The sequence below is a fragment of the Cyanistes caeruleus genome, chromosome 9 (assembly GCF_971803275.1).
Source record: "Cyanistes caeruleus chromosome 9, bCyaCae1.hap1.1, whole genome shotgun sequence".
Taxonomy (NCBI): Eukaryota; Metazoa; Chordata; class Aves; order Passeriformes; family Paridae; genus Cyanistes; species Cyanistes caeruleus.
Genome location: NC_141709.1, coordinates 12197389 through 12223094, shown reverse-complemented (window position 1 = coordinate 12223094; position 25706 = coordinate 12197389). Strand labels below are relative to the sequence as shown.

The 25706-nt window shown below is 38.6% G+C and overlaps 1 protein-coding gene across 3 annotated transcripts in view; it reads right to left on the bottom strand.

The window, feature by feature from the left end:
* Positions 1 to 25706, bottom strand: part of CRB1 (crumbs cell polarity complex component 1) — a 101561-nt gene that overhangs the window by 16655 nt on the left and 59200 nt on the right. For 2 of the 3 annotated variants that reach the window (XM_023931870.2, XM_086841996.1), the window contains exons 6-11: positions 21470 to 22417; positions 17487 to 18034; positions 16931 to 17096; positions 13676 to 14579; positions 12295 to 12423; positions 9391 to 9517 (exon numbers count right to left, since the gene is read on the bottom strand). In XM_023931870.2, the coding sequence (XP_023787638.2) occupies positions 9391 to 9517; positions 12295 to 12423; positions 13676 to 14579; positions 16931 to 17096; positions 17487 to 18034; positions 21470 to 22417 (2822 nt within the window). Of the gene's footprint in view, positions 1 to 2373; positions 2891 to 9390; positions 9518 to 12294; positions 12424 to 13675; positions 14580 to 16930; positions 17097 to 17486; positions 18035 to 21469; positions 22418 to 25706 lie in introns of those variants that run through there. The other variant, XM_086841995.1, reaches the window with a different exon arrangement.

Here is a 25706-nt window from a genome sequence, read left to right as displayed (position 1 = left end):
CAGCACTGAGGGAGTTTTCAGAATCATCATTCCCCAGACAGATCCACAGCTACCACCAGGGTTCCATTGACAGTATCATCTACTGAAAGGACAGGAAAATTTGGGTGGGATAATAACTTCCAAGCCTGTGGAAAGTGACAGAAGACACTACCTTCACTACCTTTACTATTGGCATTAGGTCTGCCTTGAAGGATGTTACATTTTCATATGTACAGAAACCAAGCATTTTCTTTTAGCCTGAATGATGTTTGTATTTGATTAAAGGAAACAATAAAATAAGAAAGGATCAAGTACAATTTTCCATGAGAGACAGCATGATTCTCGTGTGCAATATTCTGATTAGTTCACAAAATGGTAGCATTTGGGATAAAAAAAGGCAACAGTGACATCCCTGTATAAACTGTGCCTATGCTGCCATTTCACTGAGGGATTAGAGTGAGCCTAGATAAAGCTAGACATATGCATTAGCATTGGTGAATACAAAGTGAAATTAGCCTTGCAGAAGAGGTGGTGTTGCCAGACCCCCTCAGAGCTTAGTCTCTAGTTTGTCATTGATTTTAATTGGGAGCAGGTTTGGGTTTTCCTTTGGAGTTTATTTTGGCTTGGGTTAGGGCGTTTTTTGGGTGTTCAGTTTTTTGTGTGTGTGTACTTTTGTTTTATGTTGTTGGGGGGGTTTTGGTTGGTTGGTTGGTTGTGGTTTCTTGTGGTTTTTTGTTGGTGGTGTTCCAAGATTATCAGCTCTCAGGTGTCAGGCAGGCTGTGTTCACACTACGCATCCTGTTCCTGCATAACTGATACAAATTCAACAGGGGAGAAAATGTCTTGTTACAGGGTGATTAGGGAAGCAACTGCACCTTTAATTCACTCACAAATGGTTACTGCTTGGAGAAGAGGGAACAGAGGGTCCTGTCCCTTTGGAGATAAGAGGACAGCTTGTGATGCTTCCCCAGACAGAAAGAGAAGTATTTTCATTTATTTCTGTAATGGATAAATTAGACCCCAAAGTATTAATGTGTTTGAGAATCCCCAGTTCCTACCCTACCATTTCACAGGGACTACCAACAATCAAAGCTGTCTCTACAGGTGCAAAATCTGTTCCCTCTAAATAGAATGTACAAAGATAGGTAAAGCTGCTGATTTCTTTGTCCTTTGAATTACAGCAGTATCACATTTTTTACTTCAGTGTTTGTATTTTTTTGGAAAACATATCATTTGTTCTACCAAATCTGATTTGAATACATTTAAGGATTGTTGTGTTTGCTGCACATTTAGATTGGTAGAATGTTCCGATACTTGTGTAACAAGCTCTGCCTCTCGTTTAAATAGTTCTCTCTACCAAAATAGATAAACATTCTTGATCATTTGAAACCAAAATATATTTTAGATTCTCAGGAACAGGAATTTTTTTTATTCCTTTTCAGTGTGGTAATATTCCATAAGCCTAGTAAAGTGTGTAATTTTTTTCAGATGTTATTAGGAATGGAGTTTCATATCAAGAAATGAAAAATAGAAGAGAACATTAGGTCTCATGAAGCATAAAAGAAAAAAAAAAAAGGCATAAAATTTAGTATCTGAACAGTGCAGGCACGGAGTGCATGAATGTGTTATAAAGTGAACAATGACTGAAGTAAATACCCAGGTGATGTGCCTGTGGGTCCACAGGGAAAACATCAGAAGGTGAGAATAGGGAAGACAATGCCATTGCGACAGAAAGGATGGTGTACAGACAAAACGTGTTAGTCTGAATACTAAAGTGTTATGTGAACACCGTGCTTGAGCTGATTCCTGTACTGCAGAGTGTTATGCTGTCATATGTCATCTGGGCTCCCTTTTCTGCTTATATTTACCATGCACATTAAATATTCAACTGCTTTTCAATGATGCGTGCAGTAATCCTGGCCTTGTGAAGAGCTTTCTTGTCTTTCCCAGCTAGGACACATTTGATAACCTTATCGTCTTTGCATCGTAATGTTTTTGTACCTTATGTTGTGACACACATTAAATGTGTTTCCTGCAATATCCTTTAAGAATTTTTAGTTAAATCCTGTGTTTTGAATGCAAACTAATACAAAATAGCAAAGGGTATTAAGGCATTGTTCTGCTCTGAAAAACAAGTGAAAAAATGGCATTGTGACATTTCCAATGACTTCCAAAGCAGAGCTGCTCATTTTATAAATCTAAAGATGTTTCTTCTTACCCCACATTCGACCTGGCACTGGAATAAAGCTGAGCCCTCTCTAGCTCCTACCATCAATGGCAACGATTCTGCCATGGTGGGTGATCTGCAACCACACAAATGATGTGAAAACAAATAAACTCCAGCTTTTTTCCAGCTAAGTTATGCTGATTCTCCCAGGCTAATAAAAGTAAAAATTTACTTCAGTCATTGAAATAATTTTATTTCAATAGCCTATCATCAGACTGTAACAAGTTTACCTGTGCTGAACAAACAGTTGCCCTGATGAGGGTTTTCTCGAGCCTAGTAAGGTACTACAGAGAGTAAATCAGAAGTACCAGGAAATGCCCTTTATGCTTCCAGTAGCAGCCTTGCAGGATATAAGTTATAGAGCCCAGAGTATTTCCTTCCCACAGCCTGCTCTCTTTCCAGGTCTTGGGAGCCTCAGCAAAGCTGACAGGTGAGAGTTGGCTTCTGCTCACTGATAGTTCTGCCGACCCAGGGCTTGCTCCATGCTTGGGCAAGAGTGCCAGCAGGAATGTTGTGGCACTCTGGGTGCTGCAAGGTGAGGCCATCAGTTTTAAACAGGGATTCAGCAGTTCTCTCTCCACTGGTCCTCAAGAACTTGGGTTCAGTGTGATGTTCGAACATGCTAGTGAGTGGTTTTTTAAACCCCTCTGATTTCCTGGGGTTGTATCTTTTGAGGCACCTCATCTGCAGTGGAAAAAGGACAGGGCACTTCAGAGAGCAGTGTCATTTTGAAAATGTTGCACTGTCCATACCAGTCTTTTTCAACAGGCTGCAAGAGCTCTGGAGAAGACAAAAGTCACAGCAGGTACAAATGTGCTCCTCATTAAGACACCATCCTGATGCTCCCCAGGAGCTTGGCCTGACCTTGCTGCCTGGAGCCCTGGGCTGTTCTGTGACAGCATCTGAGGAGAGCCTGGAGCTGCCCCCCATGCTGGGGGAGACCCTCTGCTCCTGCCCTGCAGGTTGTGACAGCTGGAATAAGCTTTTCATTGACCTCGGGCACCCACAGCTCCTCAGCTCATGCTGTGGACAAGCAGCAGTTGAGTGGCCTGTCTGAAACTCAGGCTGTCAGGACTTTCCTCTTGACTTACCCAGCTTTACTTGTTCATTTTACCACACTCCTGAGGCTGGCAGCTGAAAATCACTGTTTTAGTGTTGTCAACATTGGGCATTCAGTCTTAGGCTAAGAATAAAAATTATCATATTGCCTTAAAATATATTTTAATAAGAACTTTAATTATTTTTTTTTTGTAATTTTGTGGGGTTTTTTTGTTCCACTATTGCTCTCAATGTCTTCTCTTGGGAGGGCTAGCAATGTATCTGCCTATATGGAGGTTGAAATATGTGTATAGGAGCAGAAATACCAGATGTCTAAGGGCAGAATTTTTCGGTTTGAAGGTGCTTCCAATATAGCTACCCTAATTGTTCAATCTTCCTATTTTTTCCACTATTTCTACCCTAATCTCACAAATTAAAAAATTTCTGAAGTATGAAAGTGTCCTAACCATCTGCTGTAGGAAAGAGCATAAATTCAAGACAAGAACAAATCTATACTAATGGCAAAGAGAACAAAGTGCTTTCAAAGTTTTGCAATCTCAAGACAAATTGATGAGACTACTGGCTTAGAACTGGTGCAGAGTGGAAACCTAACCTGCATGGGCTGTAATTGCCATTAGATCACTCTATAGGCCTGAAAAACAAAATACTGTTGATATTTCTGTGCACAAGGTGCAAGGTAGAAGTGTCCAAGAGCAAGGCATGCAGGTAAAGCCACAGTGAGATTGAGGGAAAACAGTCTAGTTGTTACATTCCTGATGTCCATGTCTTTTAGTCAAATGATAATTATCCATTAGCCTCATAAGTATGAATATGTAAATAGCTATGGAATGCATTATTCATGAATCACCAGGCATTAATTATTGTAATTAAGTATCATTTGCAACATTCATATTACTAACCCTTCCAGTTAATGAATACATTAGCTAATCACTGTAGAGCAGATTCAATCAAAATTCCCTGTGTCTGTGCTATGGAAGCCTGAGAGAGTTTTATTGAATTTAGATTCAATATTGAACATATCCAACATGCTTATCAGTGTATTTTTAATGACATTAAGTGTGAATCATAACCTCCAGTGCATGATGCTTGTCCTTGTGCCCAGGAGAATGGAATGGTACCAGCTGGAAGAGAACACAGAAGCAGCAGTGGTGCAGCATACGGCAGCAGCTCTGTGAACTAAGGAGTGCTTTAATTCTGGGACATGAAATCCACCTCCTCTTTCAAGTCTCGTGTCACATGTACTTTCAAGTCACATGTACAATAGGAGAGGGGGTGTCTTTTGTGAGGGTCTGCTGTCCCAAAGATGCTGCTGGTGACAGTGTTCAAGGAACAATTTCAAAGCTCAGCTGGAGCTGTTTGCTAGGCGGTGCCTTTTGCCAGCAGCAGCAGGACACAGCCCTGGCAGGATGTGCTGCCAGTCTAATGGGGCTCAGGACACTCCTGAAACATGAAGTAAAACAACCCAGCCCCAGCTTTTGTCTTTACTCCCTGGAGATCCATTTCAACTAATAGTAATCTCAGTAACACAGGAAGAAGATTTGTTGCAGCTTTTATTTCTTTGCCTTTTTAGGGTTATAGTTCTTAGAACTAGGCCTTGTGGGTTTTGAAGTAGAAATTTTGAATAATTTATTGCAAACAAGGGTTTCATTGTTTTTAGGGAGAATCACTAACTCAAGATATAAATATGTAAGTTCAAGTGCTGAAAGTAAATAGAAACAAGTAAAATAAATTCTTGGCTGAACTTTTGGCTGTCAGGACAGAAAAAAATATTTGCAAAGAAAAATGAAATCTTATTTCATCACTGTTAGTTTGAAGCAGATTTTTTCCTATTTTGGAGTTCACCAATATACTGTAGTCATGTGCAGTGAGTAAATGATTATTGGATATAGTTTCCTCAGTAATCTGGTAGGAAGAGAATCTAAATAAGCATACATAAGTATATTTTCAAATTCACAAACACATGGGCTCTTTGTAGTTAAAATTGTCATAAGGTACTTCTGCAAAGAGGCCTTAGTCAGAGCCTGTTTTTTTTAAGGGCCAGAAGTAAGAACAGTGGTCAGGAAATCTGCCATTCCCTGTAGACACTTACTCAGTGAAATATCCCTTGTGCATTTTCCAAACACACGGAAGAATATGTTTTCATTCATCCCACAGCTGATGCAAATCCCTTTGCTCTCCCTTCCAGTGTATCCATCACTGCTGTCTTCTCCCTCTTTTCAGAAATCTTAATTCTGCCTAAAGCCCAAACACTGTTACCTCTCATTACCCAGCTTTCTGAATGACAGTCACTGACATCTGAAAAAGATGTCATAGATATTACCAACATGGAGCATCACAAGCCATACCTCCAAAAGCCTTGCTTTTTGGCTTTCTTTCATTTGCATATATTGTATCCCTCCTTTAATTCTGAGTATATTGAGGTGATGATTTCCCAACCTCTTCTCAATGCCCAAATTAGTAGGAGTGTGTTTTGATTTTCTTTTTCTTATAAATACTGATTTTCCATAAAAGCATGAACTTGGCAGGGAGTTTGTGTTCTTAATAAAAGAAAAATCAACTATCAAAATATTTGAAGTACAATTGCAACACTGGAGATGTATGATAATCTTGCTATTGTATCTTAATATTAAACATGAATAACAGCCTTTTCAGCCTCTTGAATTCTAAAAAATCTTAGCAATTGGATGTTTTTATGAAAAGATTAGTACCCAGTGTCATTATTCATCCAGCTGTTTTTTCATACTTGCTTCTATACCTGTTTCCTTTTATTCGTCTAACACCTGCATCTCTTAAAAAAAATACAGAAAATTATTTAAATTAATCTGGCATTTGCTTACTTATTTTTTTTACTTTTAAAACTAGAAATATCATGTCTGCAGGACTACAGCTGGGACAGTTGGATTGCTGGAGAGCTTCAGTGGGAAGCACCTGCCAGACCCTGCCCTTCCAGAACTACTGGAAAAGCCCAGGATGAAGCAACCTTCGTTGGTGTGTGGTGTTCCTGTGTTCAGAAAGTGTTCAGAAAATGTAGCACACTGAAAGCAAATGAACAGAGCCATTAGCAGGAAATGAGAAGCAGACATAGAGACAAAGGCAGAAGGTTTATTTTGTGTATAAAGGTAGGAAATTTATGTACAGGTGCACAATGCAGTTGAGGATACAGAGGTACAAAGAGGAAGAGAGCAGCATTTCTGAGGCCAGGGGATGTTTCATGATGACAAGGCATTAGAGGAAGGAAAGAATTCAATTACAGGGGTGTGTTTTCAGTAAGAGTGAACTGATGTCCTGCTAATAGTAGATTAATAACTTGCATATTGCTGTAAATTCATTTAAAACCTGTGTTTAATATTGCATAAAAACTCATAGCAAGTGTCTTTTATTCAATATAAAGAGTATTATAATCTCTGTACAAATGGATTCTTATTGTTTTCACATTTTTGATTTAGGTCTAATGTCAGACATACTGTTACTACATTTATTGCTTTCTACCTTTCTTCAACATTAAGCCTGTGATGACATTTTTGCTTAATGTAGTATGTCCTGTAGTGCATATTCTATAAAGTACATAATGGTTCAATTTAGTTATGTGGAAACTGAACTAAAACCAGGGAGAAAATAAAACCAAACCAAACTTCATTATTTTCTTAATTAGAGTTATTTAAGAGAAAAAAAAAAGGTTGAACAGCTTTAGTTAGGAGCAGCACTTCTTTTTTTCATTTGAATTTTTAAAATTTCTTCTTTGTTTTTAGTTGGCATTCTGAATAGGATAACTTTCATTTCAAGCTATTTGTGATTAATTTTTAGTTTTTCATTTCAATAATACTGAACTGAGTAGTATTTTTAGCTACAATTAAATGAAAGCTGTAGTTTGGAATGAAACTCCCAACATAAGATGTTATTAGTTTAAATTTCCCCACATGAAAGCAATTTTTGAAAACTGTATTTTCATTGGAATTAAAAAATCCAAAATGCAGTCTGGTTTTGGTTTTTTCTCTTTGCCTGTGTTCTGTAAATCCTGGTACTACATGATTGCCAGTAAGATAACTAAACCTATATCTGATAGTATATATAGCTTTGTTTCTGACACGGATACATTAACTTCATCTCCAGTGCATTCCTATCTAGTGTTTATTGATTGCTTATGAAGAAGAAAGGATTTTTTTGTTTGCTAAATTTATATATATATATATATATATATATCAAATTATTTATACTTATTTTTAATAAGAGTTTAACAGAAAAAAGTTCCCTAATCACTTTTCAGGTATAAAAAAGCCAGCAAAGAAATTATCCTTGTGTACAATTCTCATAGGTAAATACACTGTGCTTAATTTTCATGCTAAGTCTGATGCTAAGAACAGGAATATGTGAAAGGGATGAATCGTAATTTTTTTCCCCAAATGTGCAAAAGTTTCTTTAGATTTTTTCCTCTCCCATAAAACAGGAGTTTTTAACAGCAGGAATGTTGCTGCATTTGTGCCCCACAGACTTGGGGGCATTTATGAAAGGTGGAAAATAAATCATAATAGTCCTGATCCACTGTCTGATCCATATCCTGCTGTGGCAGAACAGAAACCTTAGCATTTCACTTAGACACATTTCAGGGTGTCCTAATGTCACTGGAGATTTAAAGGGGGAATTTGCTTTCCCTGAATGCACCAGGTCCAACCTGCAGCGAGTTAGGGAGGACTGATGAAGGAACAGGGTCAGGTTTGAAGTGGGGGAAACTGATATCAATGATTTGAAGGACTTCTCCAAAAGATAAGTTGTTCCCTCTGGAGTCACAAAACCTCACAGTCTGGTGTCAGTCTTCCCTATAACTCTGCTACCTGCCATATAGCTGAATAACAAAACACCACCCTATATACACTTACTGTTTCAAATCCTTTCTCAAGGATATTATGCAAATGACGAAAAGGGATAGAGAATCTTTGCAAATATAATAATGAATGTCCAAATAAATTATTTCACCATTCATAAATGGGGTTTTTGACTTAAAGAATGATTAAAAAAACCCCAAAACTCCTCACTTTTTACAAATTTTTAGTATTTAACAATGTATTTCAGTTGTGTCTGCACTCTCAAAGGCAACTACAAAGATATTTTACTACAATATTTTTCCTAAATTTCCTGGTGCTCAAAATTTTCAGGTCTTTTTTTGTCATTCTTTTAAGAATCCATGGACAGCTAACCCAATTACCTTGCTTGCTTCTTAAGAAGGAAAAATCCCATCTTTTTTTATCTGATGACACCGATCTACTAAAAAATAAAAGAGATTTACTTTAAGTTATAGAAATCTTTAAATAAACAACAAATCTGTGATTTTCAACTATGAGATACTTACTGGGCCTTTCTTTAAAGGGGAAATGTTGGTAAAGATTAAGATTTTTTTATCTCAATATAGTACTTTGGAGGTGTAGAGGCTACTGGAGTAGAGGATCTGGATTAATGATATCAGTGCAGGATTGACACTAATTCAAATGTGTGTGAGAGCCTCCTCAGCATGTTTTCAATTGCTAATCCAGACCATTACCTAATTATCCAAAAATACCCTGCATGATTTCACAGGTGTGAGGCCTAACTGTCAAAGGAACAGCAATAAACATAGTGTATGATGTAAAGAGAGTGACCACCTGTAAGATTTAATTTAAGATTAGAATTACTGAAGGCAGTGAGTCTTTGCCACTCTTTGCAGTAGGGTCTGAATGCCACCTTCAGTAAATGCAACAGCTGTGTTGCCTGTTAATTGTCCCACTGTCACCCACTGGCAGTGTCCATGTGGTGAAATGCTCTGGTGAAGGTGGGGTGTACTCTTTAATATCTGTTAGCATTTGTTCTAAACCTAAATAGTTTAACTAAACCAGATCTGAAGTGATTCATAGAAAAACATTCAAAGAAATATAAAAAAAAAATTAAAACTCTGATATTTGTACTGCTTTGCTAAGCTGGTTAGTCAAGGCATCTTCTGCTGCAGTAAAACACAAAAGTTCTAAGACTGCTCAATAGTCTTCCTGATCACCCCACTCGACTGCTGGCTCATCATCCATTCGTAGAATGAGATAGGAAAGAAGCTGAAAGAGATTCTGCCACAAGAGCAAAGAGACAAAAAAGGAGAGGTCGCTTACATCAATCTCACAGCGGTCTCCAGCAAAGTTCACGTCACACAGGCAGTGGAACTTGTTGAGGAGGTTCTGGCAGAGGCCCCCGTTCAGACATGGGTCAGAGCTGCACTCATCAATGTCCTTCTCACACCTGGAGGAAAGACTGCAAACAGTCAGCCTCTGAAACCAAGCATCAAATGCATCAAATAGGCACATTTTTAATTCAGAAACTTTGTGGGGTCAGGGAGAGGAAGACAGTTAATGGTGCCTAGCAAAATGTAATGCAAGATTTCAGAGCCAGCTCTGGTGCAAGTCCAGCTGACAGCTTGCTTGTCCTTTTCATTGTTCCAGCAAGCTAAGGACACAGTTTCCTTCTCAGTAATCTGGATATAAGTCAGACAAATGTGTGTTTTTCCCAGCTGAGTGCTCCTTTCTTTGGGGGGGTAGTTAACCTTTTTATTTCTTCCCTCTATTTGGAATGCCAATAGATCCCAGCACAATTTCCTATCCAGTCTCTCTAAAATGGGCCCCAAAAAAGGTAAAAATGGTGCAGGAGAGACTTAAGAAGTCTTCTAACTTAAGAGTTCATAAGACTTGATATATATCATTAAACGTTTTTGAGCTAATTCTGGTGATACAGGAAATTTGAGTTATAATTTCTCAAGGCAGACAATGGAAGGATGATGAGGGATGTGTAAGATTTTCTGAAAACTACTGATTTGGTGATTTTCTGCTCTGACAATGTTCTTTTTTAATTCCCTGCTCCCTTTTTAAAATTAATGCTAACAATTAATCCTATTTTTCCAGGTAAAAATGCAGGTTTATACTTGGACAAGAATGTGAGAAATTCTCTCTCAGTTACAAGGAATTGCTTTTTTCAATCATATTCATAACCAAGCAATAAGATTTTAATCTTATATATGAGAAGAGCATTTTTTATATTAAACACTTTTACTCTATTAATCTAAACTTCTTTCAATAGCGTCCTTAATTTATATTCATATATTTCAAAGAGCTAAGCTATTTTCCAATGTATAAATTATCCAATGTAAAAGAGTTATATAGCTATGAAATTACCTATGCAAATTTAAATAAAAGCCAACAGCCTCTCAAATCTTCCAGGGAATCAGGTATCTGAATCTGAGTTTCAGGAACACTTAAAAACCTGATTGACAAATTTGTTTTTGAGAGAGAGCTCTATCTTCTTTTATGGAGATTATTCTTTACACATTTCCCTTTCCACTTGCTATTGAGATCATGGGCCTTTTTTTTTTTATGTGATCCCAAGTGAATTGATTGGCAATGAATTTCTCTATACTGTGCTTTCTGAGGGCTGAATTATTGTCTTAAAGAAAGATGCCTGCTTCATTAGTCTAATACATAAATATACAAAAGGGTTTGATTTTAATTTTCTTATTAACAGATATATTTAAATTTGTTCTGAAAAAAGAAAAAAAGAAAAATAAAAGAAAGAATGAAATGTTCTCATTTGATCTAGTGAGACCTCCGAGCTTGGAAGTACTGCTGGTTTATAGTTTGGCAGCCTGGAACAGAGGCCAAATGGTCCATTTTAGAGCCTGGAGAGGAGTGCCTGGCTGCCACAGCCTGTCACGGTGCAGCTCCCTGGGCACAGGGCTGCTGCTCAATGTGAGACCCTTGGGAACTGTAAAAGAGAGACTGCCAACCAGTGGGATGGATGGAAGGAAGGAAGACTCATTCCCAAAGCTGCAGTTAGCAAGTAGGCTGGCAGGGGAAGGAAGAAGGAAAATGTGCTTTCCTGCTACCCCAAAGTCCCAAGAAATACACAGTGCAGAAGTGGCTATGAATACGCTTTAACTTCTTAAAATTTTATTGTATCCTTTCCCCCTTGTTGAATATTGTGAGGTGGTACACAGGCAATCTGGCTGTTAACAGTGGAATTCAAGTGTGTCTGCCAACTACACGGTGCATTGAGTGGGTGGAAATCTTCATTTCATGTCTTTTATAGCCTACTGTACTCCTTCCACAAAATCAGTGGCCTCCTAAGTTTTTTGAGAGAATGAAAACCTTTTGCTGGAAACTTCTCTGTTACAGCTTAGTCCTGTTGAACTTTTGGATATTATACTCTGACATAATGCTAGTTTCACTAGGAGTATGTACAGTTTTTCTTGTCCCTCTATCCAAAATGCCCTTACCTGTTCAGGCTATGACTGAGACAATGCCTTCCTAGGTTTCTGCAGCACCTGATGCCCTGAGGCTCTCAGCCCTCCCTGCTCCAGAGCTCTTTAAAGGCCAGCATTAAGTGTGAATTGTGCTACAAGATACAGATTTCACTGTGAAAAAGGTCCTTCTGTTCCAGGCTAAACAATAACATGTGCTAAGTATTCTTTAATCTCTTCTAAAAGTAATCATTCTGTTTTCACTTCAGCATTCAGTAAGAAAGCTGGTATACCAAGCCACCAGGTATGCCACCTCTTACCATTCCTGTGATAGAATAGATTGTATATTCACAGTACAGACATGTGAAAATTAAACAGCTTTGCATATTCATGTGCCAGAGCATATAGCTGGTTTATGTATATGAGCAGGATACGCGTGTTTGTGTCGCCACCTATGGAAAGGCAACATTGTAACTTGTCATATGAAAATTCTGCACAGAAGCCAAAAAAAGGCACAGAGAAGCACGTGTACAGCGCTGTTTAAGAAATAATATCTTGGGCTGGATTACTGGTGCTGCATTGGACTAAACTGCATTGCTGCATTAATTTCTGACTTTTTTCTAAAACCACAATACTTGAGACCCTCAGAGTCACTTAGCAAGGAACTGCTGCACTTAAGCAGCTGCTTTGTCTGTATTTCTGCCAGAGAGCTGGCTGTTACCCTCTGGACTCTTTTGGAATAGCTTTTGGAAGAGGTGCTCCCAAAGATGTGCAGGACAAAGCCTCTCACCGTTCTCCCACAAACCCCGGCAGGCACATGCAGGTCAGCTCACTGCCGAGGTCAGTGCAGTTGCCGTAGTTGAAACACGTGAGGTTCCTCTCTTCATTCCCACAAACTGTGTAAGGTAATCTTCGATATCTGGGCAAACAAGAAGGCAGCAGCAGTTATTGGCACTGTCCTTGTTTCTGGATGTCATGTGCTCTCGCAGCTGAAGCAGGGGAGCAGGGTATTGCTCAAAGGAATGACCGCTGAAATTCAGATTTAAGACTCCCAGAACATGTTTTGCCTAACTTTTTTTAATTTGCTAAATATAATTTTTCTTTTCCAAATATTTACTGGAAAATTAATGATTCATTTCTCATTGAAAAAAAAAAAATAAAATGGACATCACTATACCTTTATTATTAATGTGGTTCTGTGTGATATGTGGACAGCTTAGTATAAGAGTTCAAAAGAGACAGACTTAACAAACAAGATAAAAAATATTGGGCAACAATAAGGCATCTTCAAGTCTGAGGAAGTCCTCACTACTCAGAAAAAGTCAACAAAACATGTCAATTTTAGTAATTATATCCTAAAAGACTGTAGTTAGGTAGCATGAAAATTATTGTCTGTCTGCATCCTTTGGGCTGCAACATACTGGTTTTGTTGGAGTCCTCTGAAGGAAGGAGAAGGATTTTGCCTTCTTGGAGAGGAATTGCACATGCTTAGAGGCAAGAATTTTATGGGTGTGCAGAAAAGGACAATTAAAGGGAAAAGCCTGCTGCCTTTCTAGAGGAGAGTCTGTGAAGAATAGGAAACAGCATGTGAGCAGTGTCAGAAGCAATGGCAAAAGTGGGCTGTGTGATGTTTGCAGCCACGAGGACTGAGAATAAGCTGGGAGGAAAAGACCAACCCAAAAAAAATGCTGTGGATGGGAAGAAAAACAACTTCTTTTCCTATTGTTATTTTCTCCTACCAACTCTGAATTCCCGTATTTATAACTCTAGAACTATATTACTCTAATAAAATATTGTTTTAGAGATTTAAAAACGCTAAGTTGTTTTTTTTTCTGAGAAGAAGATGTAGCGCATGTATTTTCAGGCTCTGGAAGACTTATAATCTTGTCATCAGAGAGCTCACAGGACCAATGTTGGCAGCAGAGCAGAGCAGCAGAGCTTGTTCAATCCTTGCCTCATCAGTCTCTACCTGAGCTGGCAGCTCTCCACTGTCTCAGTCCACATCTAATTGATCTGTACAACTTTCTGTACTCTTCACACATCCACTCTGCAGCCATGATTAATATAGAGACAGATGCAAAACATCTGTGTTTAAAACATCAGTGGTATATATAAAAAGCCCTTCAGAAGAGACTTGACAAAATCATGCAAATCAGCCTTGTTTACAGTACCTGCAAAACCTCCCCGTGAAGTTAGCAGCACACAGGCAGGAGTATCCATTAATCCCATCCACACAAGTGGCCCCATTCATGCACTGGTGGCCACGGCAGTCATCTACATCCTCCTCACAGTTCTCCCCGGTGTAACCAGGCTCACAGCTGCACTCATAGGAGGCAATCCCATCTGTGCAGTTCCCATAGATGCAGGGGTTTGAAGAGCACTCATCAATGTTGACTTCACAGTAGGTGCCAGTCCATCCATTGGGACATACACAGTGGTAGGAAGTGTACAAGTCTTCACACATGCCCCCATGCATACAGGGGTCAGAGCTGCAGAAATCTACCTGCAAACAGCCAGTAAGAGCAGGGTTTGCAGATATTTTGAGAAATTGTTCCTCTTGAGGTTTTTTAGTAGGTATGTCAGCATTTTCGAAGTATGAGAGATAAATGCCACTGATTTCTATGGTGCTCATGCACCCTCGCAGGCCATCCAGGCTGTCGAAAGCTTTGTCAGCCACATAGATGTCTGTCTCTTCTCTTAAAAAGTTGAGGCTTCCTGCAGCAGCTGTGCTGGTTGCCATGTCTTTCTTGTCTATATCCAAGTGCCATCTGGAGGACTGGGACAGGGGCTCCACCATAGAGACCATCACTTGGTGCCATTTGCCATCACTCACGGGCACTGAACTCACAAGGGTCAGCCTGTAGAAGCTGTTGCCACTTTGTAATTGAAACAGGAGTTTGGAGTTGTGTATACTGATGATGACAAACTCAGGCTCCCTCTCTGCATACAGCAGGATCACGTCAGTGTCCCTGGTTCGAAAGCCAAAGACGATATTAGTGAGGTCTCTGCTGATTTTCCCATTGCTTCTGTAAAATATCGCACTGCTCCGGCCACTGAACACTGCGTTTGCAAGACCTGTGCAAAGACAGCAATTGAGAAACTGAACCAGTTTTACATCAATATACATGGAACAATGTCTCCCCCAGTGCACATGCCATATAACTGCTTTTGGTTTGCTGAAAGACAGTCAAATTCCACCAGTGTTTGAGTTATCCTGGTCTGCCCCTCATGGCTGTGGAAATTACAGGGCAGTGCCAGCATCAGCTATAATGACATCCAAAGTGTACTCTTTGCATCATCTCAGGCCAGCACTCTAATATACAATTCTACATTACTGTTATCTATTTCTATAAAAGACATACATTTGTTACTTTATGATCGTTTCCTAAATACAGGCAGCTAGCTATTCCCTGTGACAGATCTGGATGAGGTGAACATTTCTTCCCAATTCCTGTTTTCTTAGGTGTGTCTTAAGGTGTTTTATGAAGTATATGATTGGATCCCAATTTCATCTCACTGATACAAGAGGATGAATTTAATGGAAGTCAGTTGATGGAAAGCCCCTTGGAAATCCCTGTAAGCAGTTGTGCCTGTCATGTTCAAAGCCAGCTTCTCTTGGTGGGCAGGCACTGCCACAGCCCTGTGCTGGTGTGACTTGGGGGGCAGCAGTACTCAGCTCACACTGCTGTGAGTGAAAATTGATGGGCAATGTTGTGTCAGCTTTATGGACAGCTTTACAAAGGTATTTGACACCTTTTGTTAGCATGGTTTCTACTAAAATACATTTACTCACTGGGCTGTAAATTTAAATGTTCTGAGGCTTCTGAGGATTACAGACAGGGAGGAGGGACAGGAAGGAATGTCTTCTGTCTGTGCTTCAGAAAAAAATAGCTTTGAAAGATCTGACATAAAGTGGGTTTCTGAACTATCCCTGGGCTTAGTAATCTTGAGGAAAAGAACCCTGGGAGTCCCAGTATGAATTTCTTGACTTCATATCCTGATGCCAAGGCAGCAGAGGTGTAACTGCATTTCCTGGTGCATCAAATGTGCTGTCTTTCTCATAGAAAAAGTTTCCTCAGAGGAAATCATACTAAATTAAGTAATGAATCATACTAATACTAAAAGGAAAGTCAGAATTTTCCAAGATTATTCCTGTTCTTTTCAAACATCTGACAAACCTGAATTTTTTTCGCAGAAGACACAAGGCAAAGAACTCACTGCCCAGGATATCTTCTATTTTGTTATCCTGTGTTGAACAAGAGGAAGTTTATCCTGTATCTAAGAATACAACTAGTTACAGATGCAATTCTATAGTGCAGGAATTTTTGAATATCTATTAGGGAAACTCCCTACTGTTGCCACATAAACCAGCACAGAAATGTAAAGGGGATGACCTTGAGTCATTGAAAGTGACCTTGAGTTTAGCAGAGAAAGACAGATCAGGTTCTTTTCACTTCACTGTCTCTGGGTGTTTCTGTTCTACCTTAATAAGCAAAGTAAATTTTATGAGAGAATGTATTTTGATGTTATCATTAAAGACACCTGTGAGAGAAGGAGCAATTATTTTAATTTCAGTTACAATTTTAAGCTGTCCTGCAATGCTGATCCTAACAATCTGCATAAAAATAGTATCATATTGGTCTGTCTATAATAAAGATCTTCTGTTGAACAGCCTTCCAATTCCTAAGAGTCAGCCATTCTGACAGCTTCCATCAGACTGAGTGGGTATTTACCTTCTCTCACAGCTTTTTGTTAGGGCTTTCTTTGGTAATAAAACGAAAAAATATTTCTTACAAATCCTTACTTGCTCATTTCAATTCCACTCCAGGGCTGGAAGGAGAAGGGAAGTGGAGAAGGAAAGAGATGTGCAGGGTGGCTAATGATTCTAAGACAACTAATGGTCATCAGTGTTCCAATGGACTGCTTGGCATGCAGGTGCTTCTTATGAAGGTGCTGCTTGAACAACTGTACTGTAGGTATTGAGGTGACTTTCTCCAAAGATATTCAAGATTTAAGAAAATCAAGTGATGCAATGTAAGTTATGTAGCTTGTCTTTTCAGGAGGATGGAGAACATTCTAAGGTTAATCCAACACTGAATTAACTCTTATCTCTTTGCAGTGGCAGTGTGGGGGCAATGTACTGATCTATTGAACAACCTTGACTAGCTGGTCCAAGTAAGTCAAAATCAAAGCTTCTGTAAACATCAGTGTCTGAGTCAGGGGGTCTGGGGGAGAACACCTGGATTTGGTAGGGCAGACTCTTCCCATTAACTTTACTTAAAACTGACATAACTATTACTTTAATACAGAAATAACATTTGAATGAACTTTTAGGGCAACAAATACTTCATTTCAAGCAAATGCTGCTGAAAATATCTATTGCTGCTGATCTCCAAAAATGATTGGAACAGCTGAAATGTACCTACATTCAAATCCTTGGTGCACCAGCTGGCATTGTGCTTCATGAGGACAGGGCCCAAGCTCACACCACTTAACTTCCTCACATGCCTTCCCCTCTGTGTTAGGGGGGCACGTGCAAGTGAAGTCATCCCAGATTGAATAGCACACACCACCGTTGTGACAAGGGTTGGACTATGGGGAGAGAGAAGAGAGAACCTCAGTATGAATCAACTGTTGGGCACTCAACTCTAGGCATGGGGGACTGTTTGGCAAAAAGAAATTTTCCTTTTATTTCAGGTGGAAAATGATAAAGACCAGTGTTATGACAGTACAGCATGTTTGATAATTAGTGAAAAACAGTATTTCAATCTCAAAATAGTTTCATTCTCCCCTATGCAAATACATTTTGCTTCTGATATTGATTATATATAGCATAGCTTAACAAAACCTGCTCTTTCTAGCATTTTTTTCATGTTAATATAATGTCATTATAATCAAATAATGAGTGAGAACATACTAAAAACATAAACTAAATTCCCCATTATAAGCATGTGAAAATGCTCTGAAAAATGCCATTCTTACCTTGCAGAGGTTGTCACCAGTGCAGCCTTGGGTGACATTGATCAGAGTTCGGTTGGTAGAATTCAGTGGATTGGTGATGGGGAAGAATTCCAGCGGCTGGTTATTCACTCTTACATCTTGGATACAGCCTTTGAAATACCTGCCATTTCTGTCAGTTTCTGTGTTATCTGGTAGGCCTCCAATGTAAAGAATATCCTTACTTTGGATGGTTAGTGCTGGAGTAGAAATAAAGCCTAGGTAGTGAGAGGACTGGAACAACTCCATCTTATTTGGTTCTATTTTTAATGTTATTAAGTAAAAGTTTCCATCATTCACAGAGTGTTTCCCTAATAACTTCATGGAATTTAGAGCTAGCAGGGTGAGTTTTCCACCTTCCAAATAGACTCTTATGTAGAGGTAAGTACTGTTTCTCAGAGCCAGTAACAAGCCAGAAGATTTGCGTGTTCGGACAAACATTGATATGATGAAGTTCTCATTCTGAATGGAATCAACAGGAAAAGCAGCATAGCCTGAGGAGTCCTCGAATCCAAACCGGCCTGGAATGTACTCTTGAGGTTAGAGATATGGGAAATGAAGAAAAGAAAAAAAAAAAGAGAGAGAGAGAGAGAGAGAGAAGGGATAAAAATAAGATAGGGCTAAATGACAAGGGATCCAATGCAATGATTAAATAACTACTTCTGGTGATGTTTCTGTATGGTAGTAAGATGTGCTTTTTTTTATGGATGAATAAAGACTTGATCCAACTGTAAATAGCTTCTGTTTCAAAATTCCTGTTGGCTTTCATGGTTGTAGCATTATGACCCAGTGCAGGACCAGATGTTATATAATTGGGCACATTTTTCCTCTTTATACCCTCTTTTATCCTCTATGTAATGCTGTGTTTTCAAGTAGTTAAACAAGGACAGATTTCTACATTTTCCTGAACAGAAAGATCATTTTGGAAAGAATCTACCTGCTTTGATCCTCTGATGACCATGGAAGCTAATGGAGTTCTGGTATTTTGTGGTATTTTTTGCACAGATTCCAATCACAGAAAGCTGCTGGGCAAAGCCCTCTTGTGTGAATAGGTGACGTGTGTGGTACTGCATGGACTCCCCAGTTCTCTGACAGACTTTTCCTTGCTGGGGCTCAACATATGCTCACCTACATCAACTTGTATCCAGTCATGAACCCTACTTAGTCCCTGAATGCCCACAGTGCTCTGGGTGAAACATGATCCAGGATCAAGTAAAGTTTTTTTCCTTTGTGCTTATCAATTAAAATGATTAAACCAAAACCATCTGTCTGTCCTTTATCCATTATTTTTGGTAATGATTTTCAGTCTTTAAAGGATACAAAATATGCAGCCAAAACTTATTCTGATGAATCATCTCTTTAAAGAACAACAAAATGTTTCTATTTTTACACTATAAGTTTTGTGATCTTGTCCTCAATATTACAGACTTCCTGCCTAAACAGTTTCAGGAGCTATTTTTCATATATCAAATTCCTAGAAAGAATAAAGCAAGCTTTTTTTAAATGCTCACAATAGCTAAAGATTCAATCATCTGTTATGCAGTAAAACTCCTGGAGCTGGATGTCATAGGCCAACTTCCTGCCTGCAGAACTACCTTTTTTTATGACTGCATTTAAAAAATGATGAAAATAGGAGACTGACCATGAAGCCCCCAGAGACCCTTAATAACCATACTGCACTGCTATGTGGTATGGTCATATTATTTAGCAACAGGAATAAATCCCATACTTGTTCCTAAACAGACAATTTGTTAATTTAATTTGAAATAGTTTATTTCTATGAATAAGATTTCCTATATGTCTACATCTACTTGTTAAGCAGACTTAATGCCTCAAAACACCAATTTCAACAATTGTTTCTGCATACAAGAGTTTTAAATTATATCTTCTCTTAAGGTGGTAATGGAGACTGAGACACTTTTATCATGAGGGTAAAAAGAAAAATTCTGCTGAACTCAGGATTCCACAACTGCAGTATTAGAAAGAAGCCTTGATCTCCAGAAAGGCATTTCATGTTTACAATTGCCTTGTCACATTTCTCTCTACTTATAAATACACACATATATCATCAGCCTGATCTGTTTGATGAGATGACTAGCATCACCTTAGTCAATATTAACCTCTTGGATCACATCTGGATGTTGATCAAAATGAGGCAACATCTGTTTGTTATTTTGTATATGTAGAGAAAGTATTGCCTCTTGTCAATTAAATACTTGGCAGCAACTTTTCTTCAGAAAGACACCAGCATTTCTTACATTATCCCTTACCACAAGTCTCCTCCACTCTGCCTCTTTAGAAACCTGGCACAGTCTTTTACATGTGACATATGTCTAGAACCTATGTACCAAAATGGCATGGTGCCACGGTTAGCAAGGAATATTGTAGTCAGCAGGAAAAAAAAAAGCATGCCTTCTAATCATTCTCACAGTTCTAATGCCAGTATAAGCTGCTCCTGGCCCTGAATGGTTTTCATTTTGCTTCATGTAAGGAGGCAAACATATTTCCCAGATGTTGTCCTATATTCAAAAGTTGTCTTCCAAATCTTTGGATAAATTACAGCTACACTTCAAAGAAGTCTGTTACAATTACTTCTCAGACTTTGTCATTTTGCAACCAAACCAAAAGGAAAAACTATTGAAAGGTATTGATAAGTATTAGGTAGAGCATACAAAATGAATTTGTATTCAAACATTTGAAATGTATTTGAAGGCACAGCTTTCTGCAGCAATACATTCAATAGTCCCTGAGGCCAGTTGTTCAGCTGATGTGAATCAATGTAGCTTCACTGGCAGCAGTACAACCACGCCAGTTTACACCAGTTTAGGATCTGTCAATTCCAATGTGACCTTAGCTCTGTTGTTCTGTTTAATTTTTTCCAGTCCACCTGGCAAATATATCTACATAAATATATTTATGTATGTATGTATGTATGTATTTCTTGCTCCCTAAACATTGCTCTGCTGACCACGTGTGGATGAGGGAGGCAGAGGCAAGGGCATGGCATGAAGACTTAGTCCTGTGCAATTTTTCTTAAACAAAACTGCTTCTTTGAAATCCCTAAAACTTTGCCTGGGGAAGGATTGCAGAGCTCACCCTAAAGCATTCCTGAGGGCTGCTGTATTTACAGCTCTAGGGGGCTTCACCTAGCAGATGCAGCAGGGTGCTGGACAGGGACCTCCTGTTGCCCCACTTTGCCCCAGCCTGCACTGCAAAGATCACTTGTAGCAGGGAAAGTGCTGCAGGCATCTGCAGCTTTTTTGTTCCTGCTCACCACTGCCATGGAAGCTGCTTGCTGAGATGAGCTCTTCTGCTCGCCCTGAAAGGGACACGTTTCCCTCTGGTCCCCATGCAGCTCTTTGGGAGCAGCAGCCTGCACTGGGGATTGTCCCGCCCTGCCTTGGGACCAGCTGAGGGATGAATGGACCCTATTTCCAGCTGCTGAAGCCCTGCCTGCTGCTTGGGCTAATCAGATTAAGCTAAGAGTATGATCTCATTCATTCTTTTTAAAATTGAAATCTATCTTTTTTTAACTTGCAGTACTTTTGCTTGAATCTCTTTAAAAAAGCCTAGAGTGCTCGAGGATAAAATTTTCAAAGAATGCTTTGAAAATAAGTCCTAAACTCCAAATGACTTGCTTGCTTTCTAAATTTTTACTCAGCATGGATAACCTACAGTTTTTCAAAGTTTATGGAGTGCTAAAAGCGCTGAGATTTTAAAACAAGAGGAGTGGAATCCACTAGTTTAGCACAACTTATTTTTGTCAGGCTGAAAAGAAGCCTTCCTGGGAAACTAACTAGAAAATAAGAAAGATGTACCACTACTAACCTCTTGTACTGGCTTACCACTTGACATTAAGCTCCAGAGATCCTAAGGGTCACATTGTTTCACAGCCAGGTAAACAGGATTGTTTATGGTCATGTTTTCAGCAGGCACATAAACCACAAGTGACAGCAGCATTCCCCTACCTGTTGCACAATCTGGCCCTGTGTAGGGCCGGTAGCAGTCACAGTGGTAGCTCAGCCACAGGTTGATGCAGCGTCCCCTGTTCTGGCACGGGTGGGGAACACACCAGTCCTTTTTAGCACATCCTGTCCTGACATTTAAAGATGACCCAGATGATACATTCTCTGGAGTAATAACATTCAAGTCTATCTCAATATCCTGAAGACAGCCTACAAATGAAGGTGCAGAATGTGTATTAAAGGTGTTCTGTAGAGAGTTGCTGTTCCCCACTGGTAAGCCGCCCAAAAACGTGGTCTGAAATGCAAACATCACCAGCTCGTTATCTATCTTAGCAGATGTTTTATTGAGACAGGATTCGACACAAGAGCTGTCAAGCAAATTAAGAATAACAGCTCTTGCCAAGGTTACCTCCACTGAATGCCATTCTCCATCACTGACATTATGTGGAATATGCAAAAGAGCCTGTGGCTGATTATTGACTTGCACGGATAACTGTAAGTAGCCATTCAGTACTTCCAACTTTGCAAAGGTGTTTTTCTCCCCTCGTTGAAACAGAAAAGCTGTGGGTTGCACAGTTTGAAACCTCAGGTTTATATTATAGAAAAAGTCCTTTTTATGGGTCTGGGGATTCTTCAACAAAAGGAAACTGTTTCCTTGAAAAGAAAATGTGGTTACAGTTTCACAGTGTATTCCAGTATACCCAGGTGAACATATGCAGCTGAATCCGTGTTGGCCGTTTTTTAAATGTGGGATACATATTCCATTGTTTTGGCATTGATGATCAGTACAGCCATGCAGAACTTCTGTACAGTTCCAGCCACCATAAAAAATCCCTTCTTTGTCTGCAGGTGGGCAATGGCAAGTGTAATTTCCAGGAAAATTCTCACAGATCCCACCATTTTGGCAAGGGTTTGTGTAACATTCGTTGACATCTTCATCACAGTGAGTACCTGAAGAATAAACAAACAATTAGGCATTCTGGTTTGAATAACTGGAGCCCAAAAGATCACTTTTAATAATGTATTTTATTAAATTATCTTTTATTAGAGGGGAATGCCTTAATAAATAGGTGATGGACAAGCAAAAAAAAATACTTTAAATATAGAAAGGCCATTCAATTGTTGTGGTTTCCTTGTGCAAAGTATTATGTAAACACCTAAGTGATAACCACATTTTGGAGAAAAGAGCCAAACAAATGGACAGTTTTGATATGGATAATGTGATGAAATTAAGACAAACATCATCAGATGGGATCAAGAAATTGTTTCTCACATATCCTGTGGTAGGAATTTAGAATGCTTTGTAAGGAACTGAATTGTTTATCACATACAAAAACCCCAAAAGTTGTTGCTTAATTCCTATCCATAATATAGTACGGGAACAAGCTGGAGTATGATCTGCTGGTCATTCCTTTTTTTTGTGTTCATTCAAAGAGTGTAAGAACTACAGACTATTATTCCTGGTCCCATATGAAACTTCATGGAGCAACACTCTTCAAGTGAGAGCCACAAGACTTGCAAGTGATATCTGACATGGTGGGTCAGACTGACAAGTGGGTGAACATGCCTGCAAAATGTATGTACTACAGGAGAACTTTTTTACCTCTCCTCAATACAAAATATAAAGCAAGAAAAGATGAAAGGAATATTCTCTCAAACATTTCAGAGGTTGTTTGGTGATGAGAGCACTTCTACAGGAGATTATCCATATAGTTTCATATTTCCTCTTCTTTCATATAATGCTTGGCTTCTGATATGTCTGGTAAAAGGAGAACTCCTCATCTCAACTCCACTGTAATTGGATAGATGTGGTCTAAGTGGGTCTGCTGGATCACACTTCACAAAGAAAAACAAATCTGTTCCTCTTGTAAAACTAATCTGTTTATCCCTCTGCACTGTTGTTCATCTATAAAGTGGTAATTACAATAACTTCTCCCTTGAGCAATCAAGTGACTGATATGCATGCAGTGGGTCAGGGCAAATCTGTTTCTCATCTCCCTTGGAAGCAGTCAAAATATCCAAATACTTTTCTGATAACTCATGCTAAGTGCAACTGTTAACATTTCTACTTCCTTTCATAGTTGTCTTTAGAGAAAAATGAGAAACACTTTGCAGTTAGTATCAGATACTAGTCAAACTAGTATCACCAGCACAAATTAAATAGATTTCATCCATCCCCACAGCAAAACTGCTGCCTGTAAATCAGGTAATGAGATGTTCTGAGGCTCATGGAGTGGCATCTGGGTATACCAGGTACCACACCTAGCTTTATGTACAAATTCACATCAGTCTTTATGTCTTTTCTTCTTTTTATGTGTTTTAACAAAGCACAGCCATTCCTCTTGGAAAATTACAGAGCAGCATTCAGCCACAATGAATTGCTTCAAATAGAAGTAGCTAAGTGTAGTTATGCAGGCTAATTCCTTGCCTGCCCTCTTTATTCAATCACAGTTGTAACTGGACCCATCTGATAGAGTGGTGAGTACAGGAGAGCCAGGAGGGAAGATTAGCACAAACACAAATATAAGTCACACCAAAAGATAAATAATAAGTCACTTTTTTCATATCAAGAATAAATAAATCAGCTGTTCTTGCAAGTGGTGTTGATACTGCTTGTAATCTGCTGATTGCCAGGCAAGCAAAGACCACTGTCAGTCAAGATAAAAGCACTCTAGATAAAAGGATTAGTCAATATTTATAGAACTGTATAAGCAGTTCAAATAGCTCAGGTTGGAGATGTTAGCATGTAAAAAGAATATTCTTAAAAGATGTAAGACATACCTAAACAAGTGCAAAGGCAACTATTTTTTTCCATTAGTTACATGCATTATCTCAGCTAAGCATACTTGTGTTTTTAAGGGAAAAAGGAAAGAAGAATTTCACAGCATTTTCTCTTCTAAATGTATTACACACTGACATAAAATTTCATGTGAATGTGAATACTTTTAAAGATGATTACTTTTCCCACCTGTGAAGCTTTTTTTCAAAACAGAGATTAAACAGTTCCTTTGAGTTAGTTTGATAGCACCACTCATCTGTCTCCTTTTTTCACTTACACCTTATTACTATATGGTGGCTATTTGCTGTTAACCCTGAATTAACCTCTCTTTCAAATTTAGCAGCAAAGGTTTCCTGCAGAAGCAGGATGACAAAAGCAATTATTCGATCATAATTCTACTAAACGCCACTGATTTTCATTTTGACTAAACAATTATAAAAGTATTATCTAAATGACACTTTAGATACACATCTTAGGTTAGAAATGTGCTTACAGCTTTTTACCTTTCCAGTCCCCCGACACTAAAGAAATATCAAGAAATTAGAAACAAGCAATCTGGATAGGTGCTACACATTCAATACAGTCTAAGTGCACATTCAAATTCACAAAAAGAAAATATTTACCTGTAAACATTGTCATTAAAATGATGTAAACTTGTATCCTAATTGCAACCATCTTTTTCCGCAGGAAAATTTCCAAAGAAAAAAACTGTTTAGCACTTAAGCAGTCGACAGAGTAAATTCCTGTAAAATTCACAACAGTTCTTAGTATAAAGGTTTCCTTTCCAGGATTAGCTTGCTCCACTTCTGTACCTGCTGATGTAGTCTGATGGTGTATTTTGCCCAAGCCAGATCAACAAGGCTTAAAGTAAGACCCATTAAACTGCTTACACAATAGATATGTATCCTATTTAAATTCTTTTTTCTCCAAATTCATGCTCACACTGAACATTGTTTGTGTTTCACAGAAATACATATTATTAGGATCCATTCAAAACTGGTCACTTTTTTTTTTGCTTGTTTTGCAAAGTGTTGTTTTTTAAGACTTTTTTCCTTTCAAGAGATTTGTTAATCCAGATCAACTCTGTCATGGTCACTGTCATTCATAGAAACTGTACATCTCAAAGGACAGATAGAAAGGATCTAAAATTTGATGCTATTTCTTTATTTATAAAGTATTTTTGTTCCATTTGCTCTCTCTACTTAATGGAAGTCTGTGTCTCTAGATTTTTGAGTGTGATAAAGACACGTAAAAAATTATTTACTAAAACATTTTTTTCCCTCAGCTCTTGAGCAAAACATTTTGATTTAGACCAAATTTAATGAAGGGAAAATAGAGTTTAGGAGATTTAACTACTTATTTCTGTTATAATTTTAGCAGCAGACATTATTTTTGGCACTTACATTAATCAATTTTTTCTTCTACCTCAACTCATTTTTTCACTAATTAGGAAATTCCTGA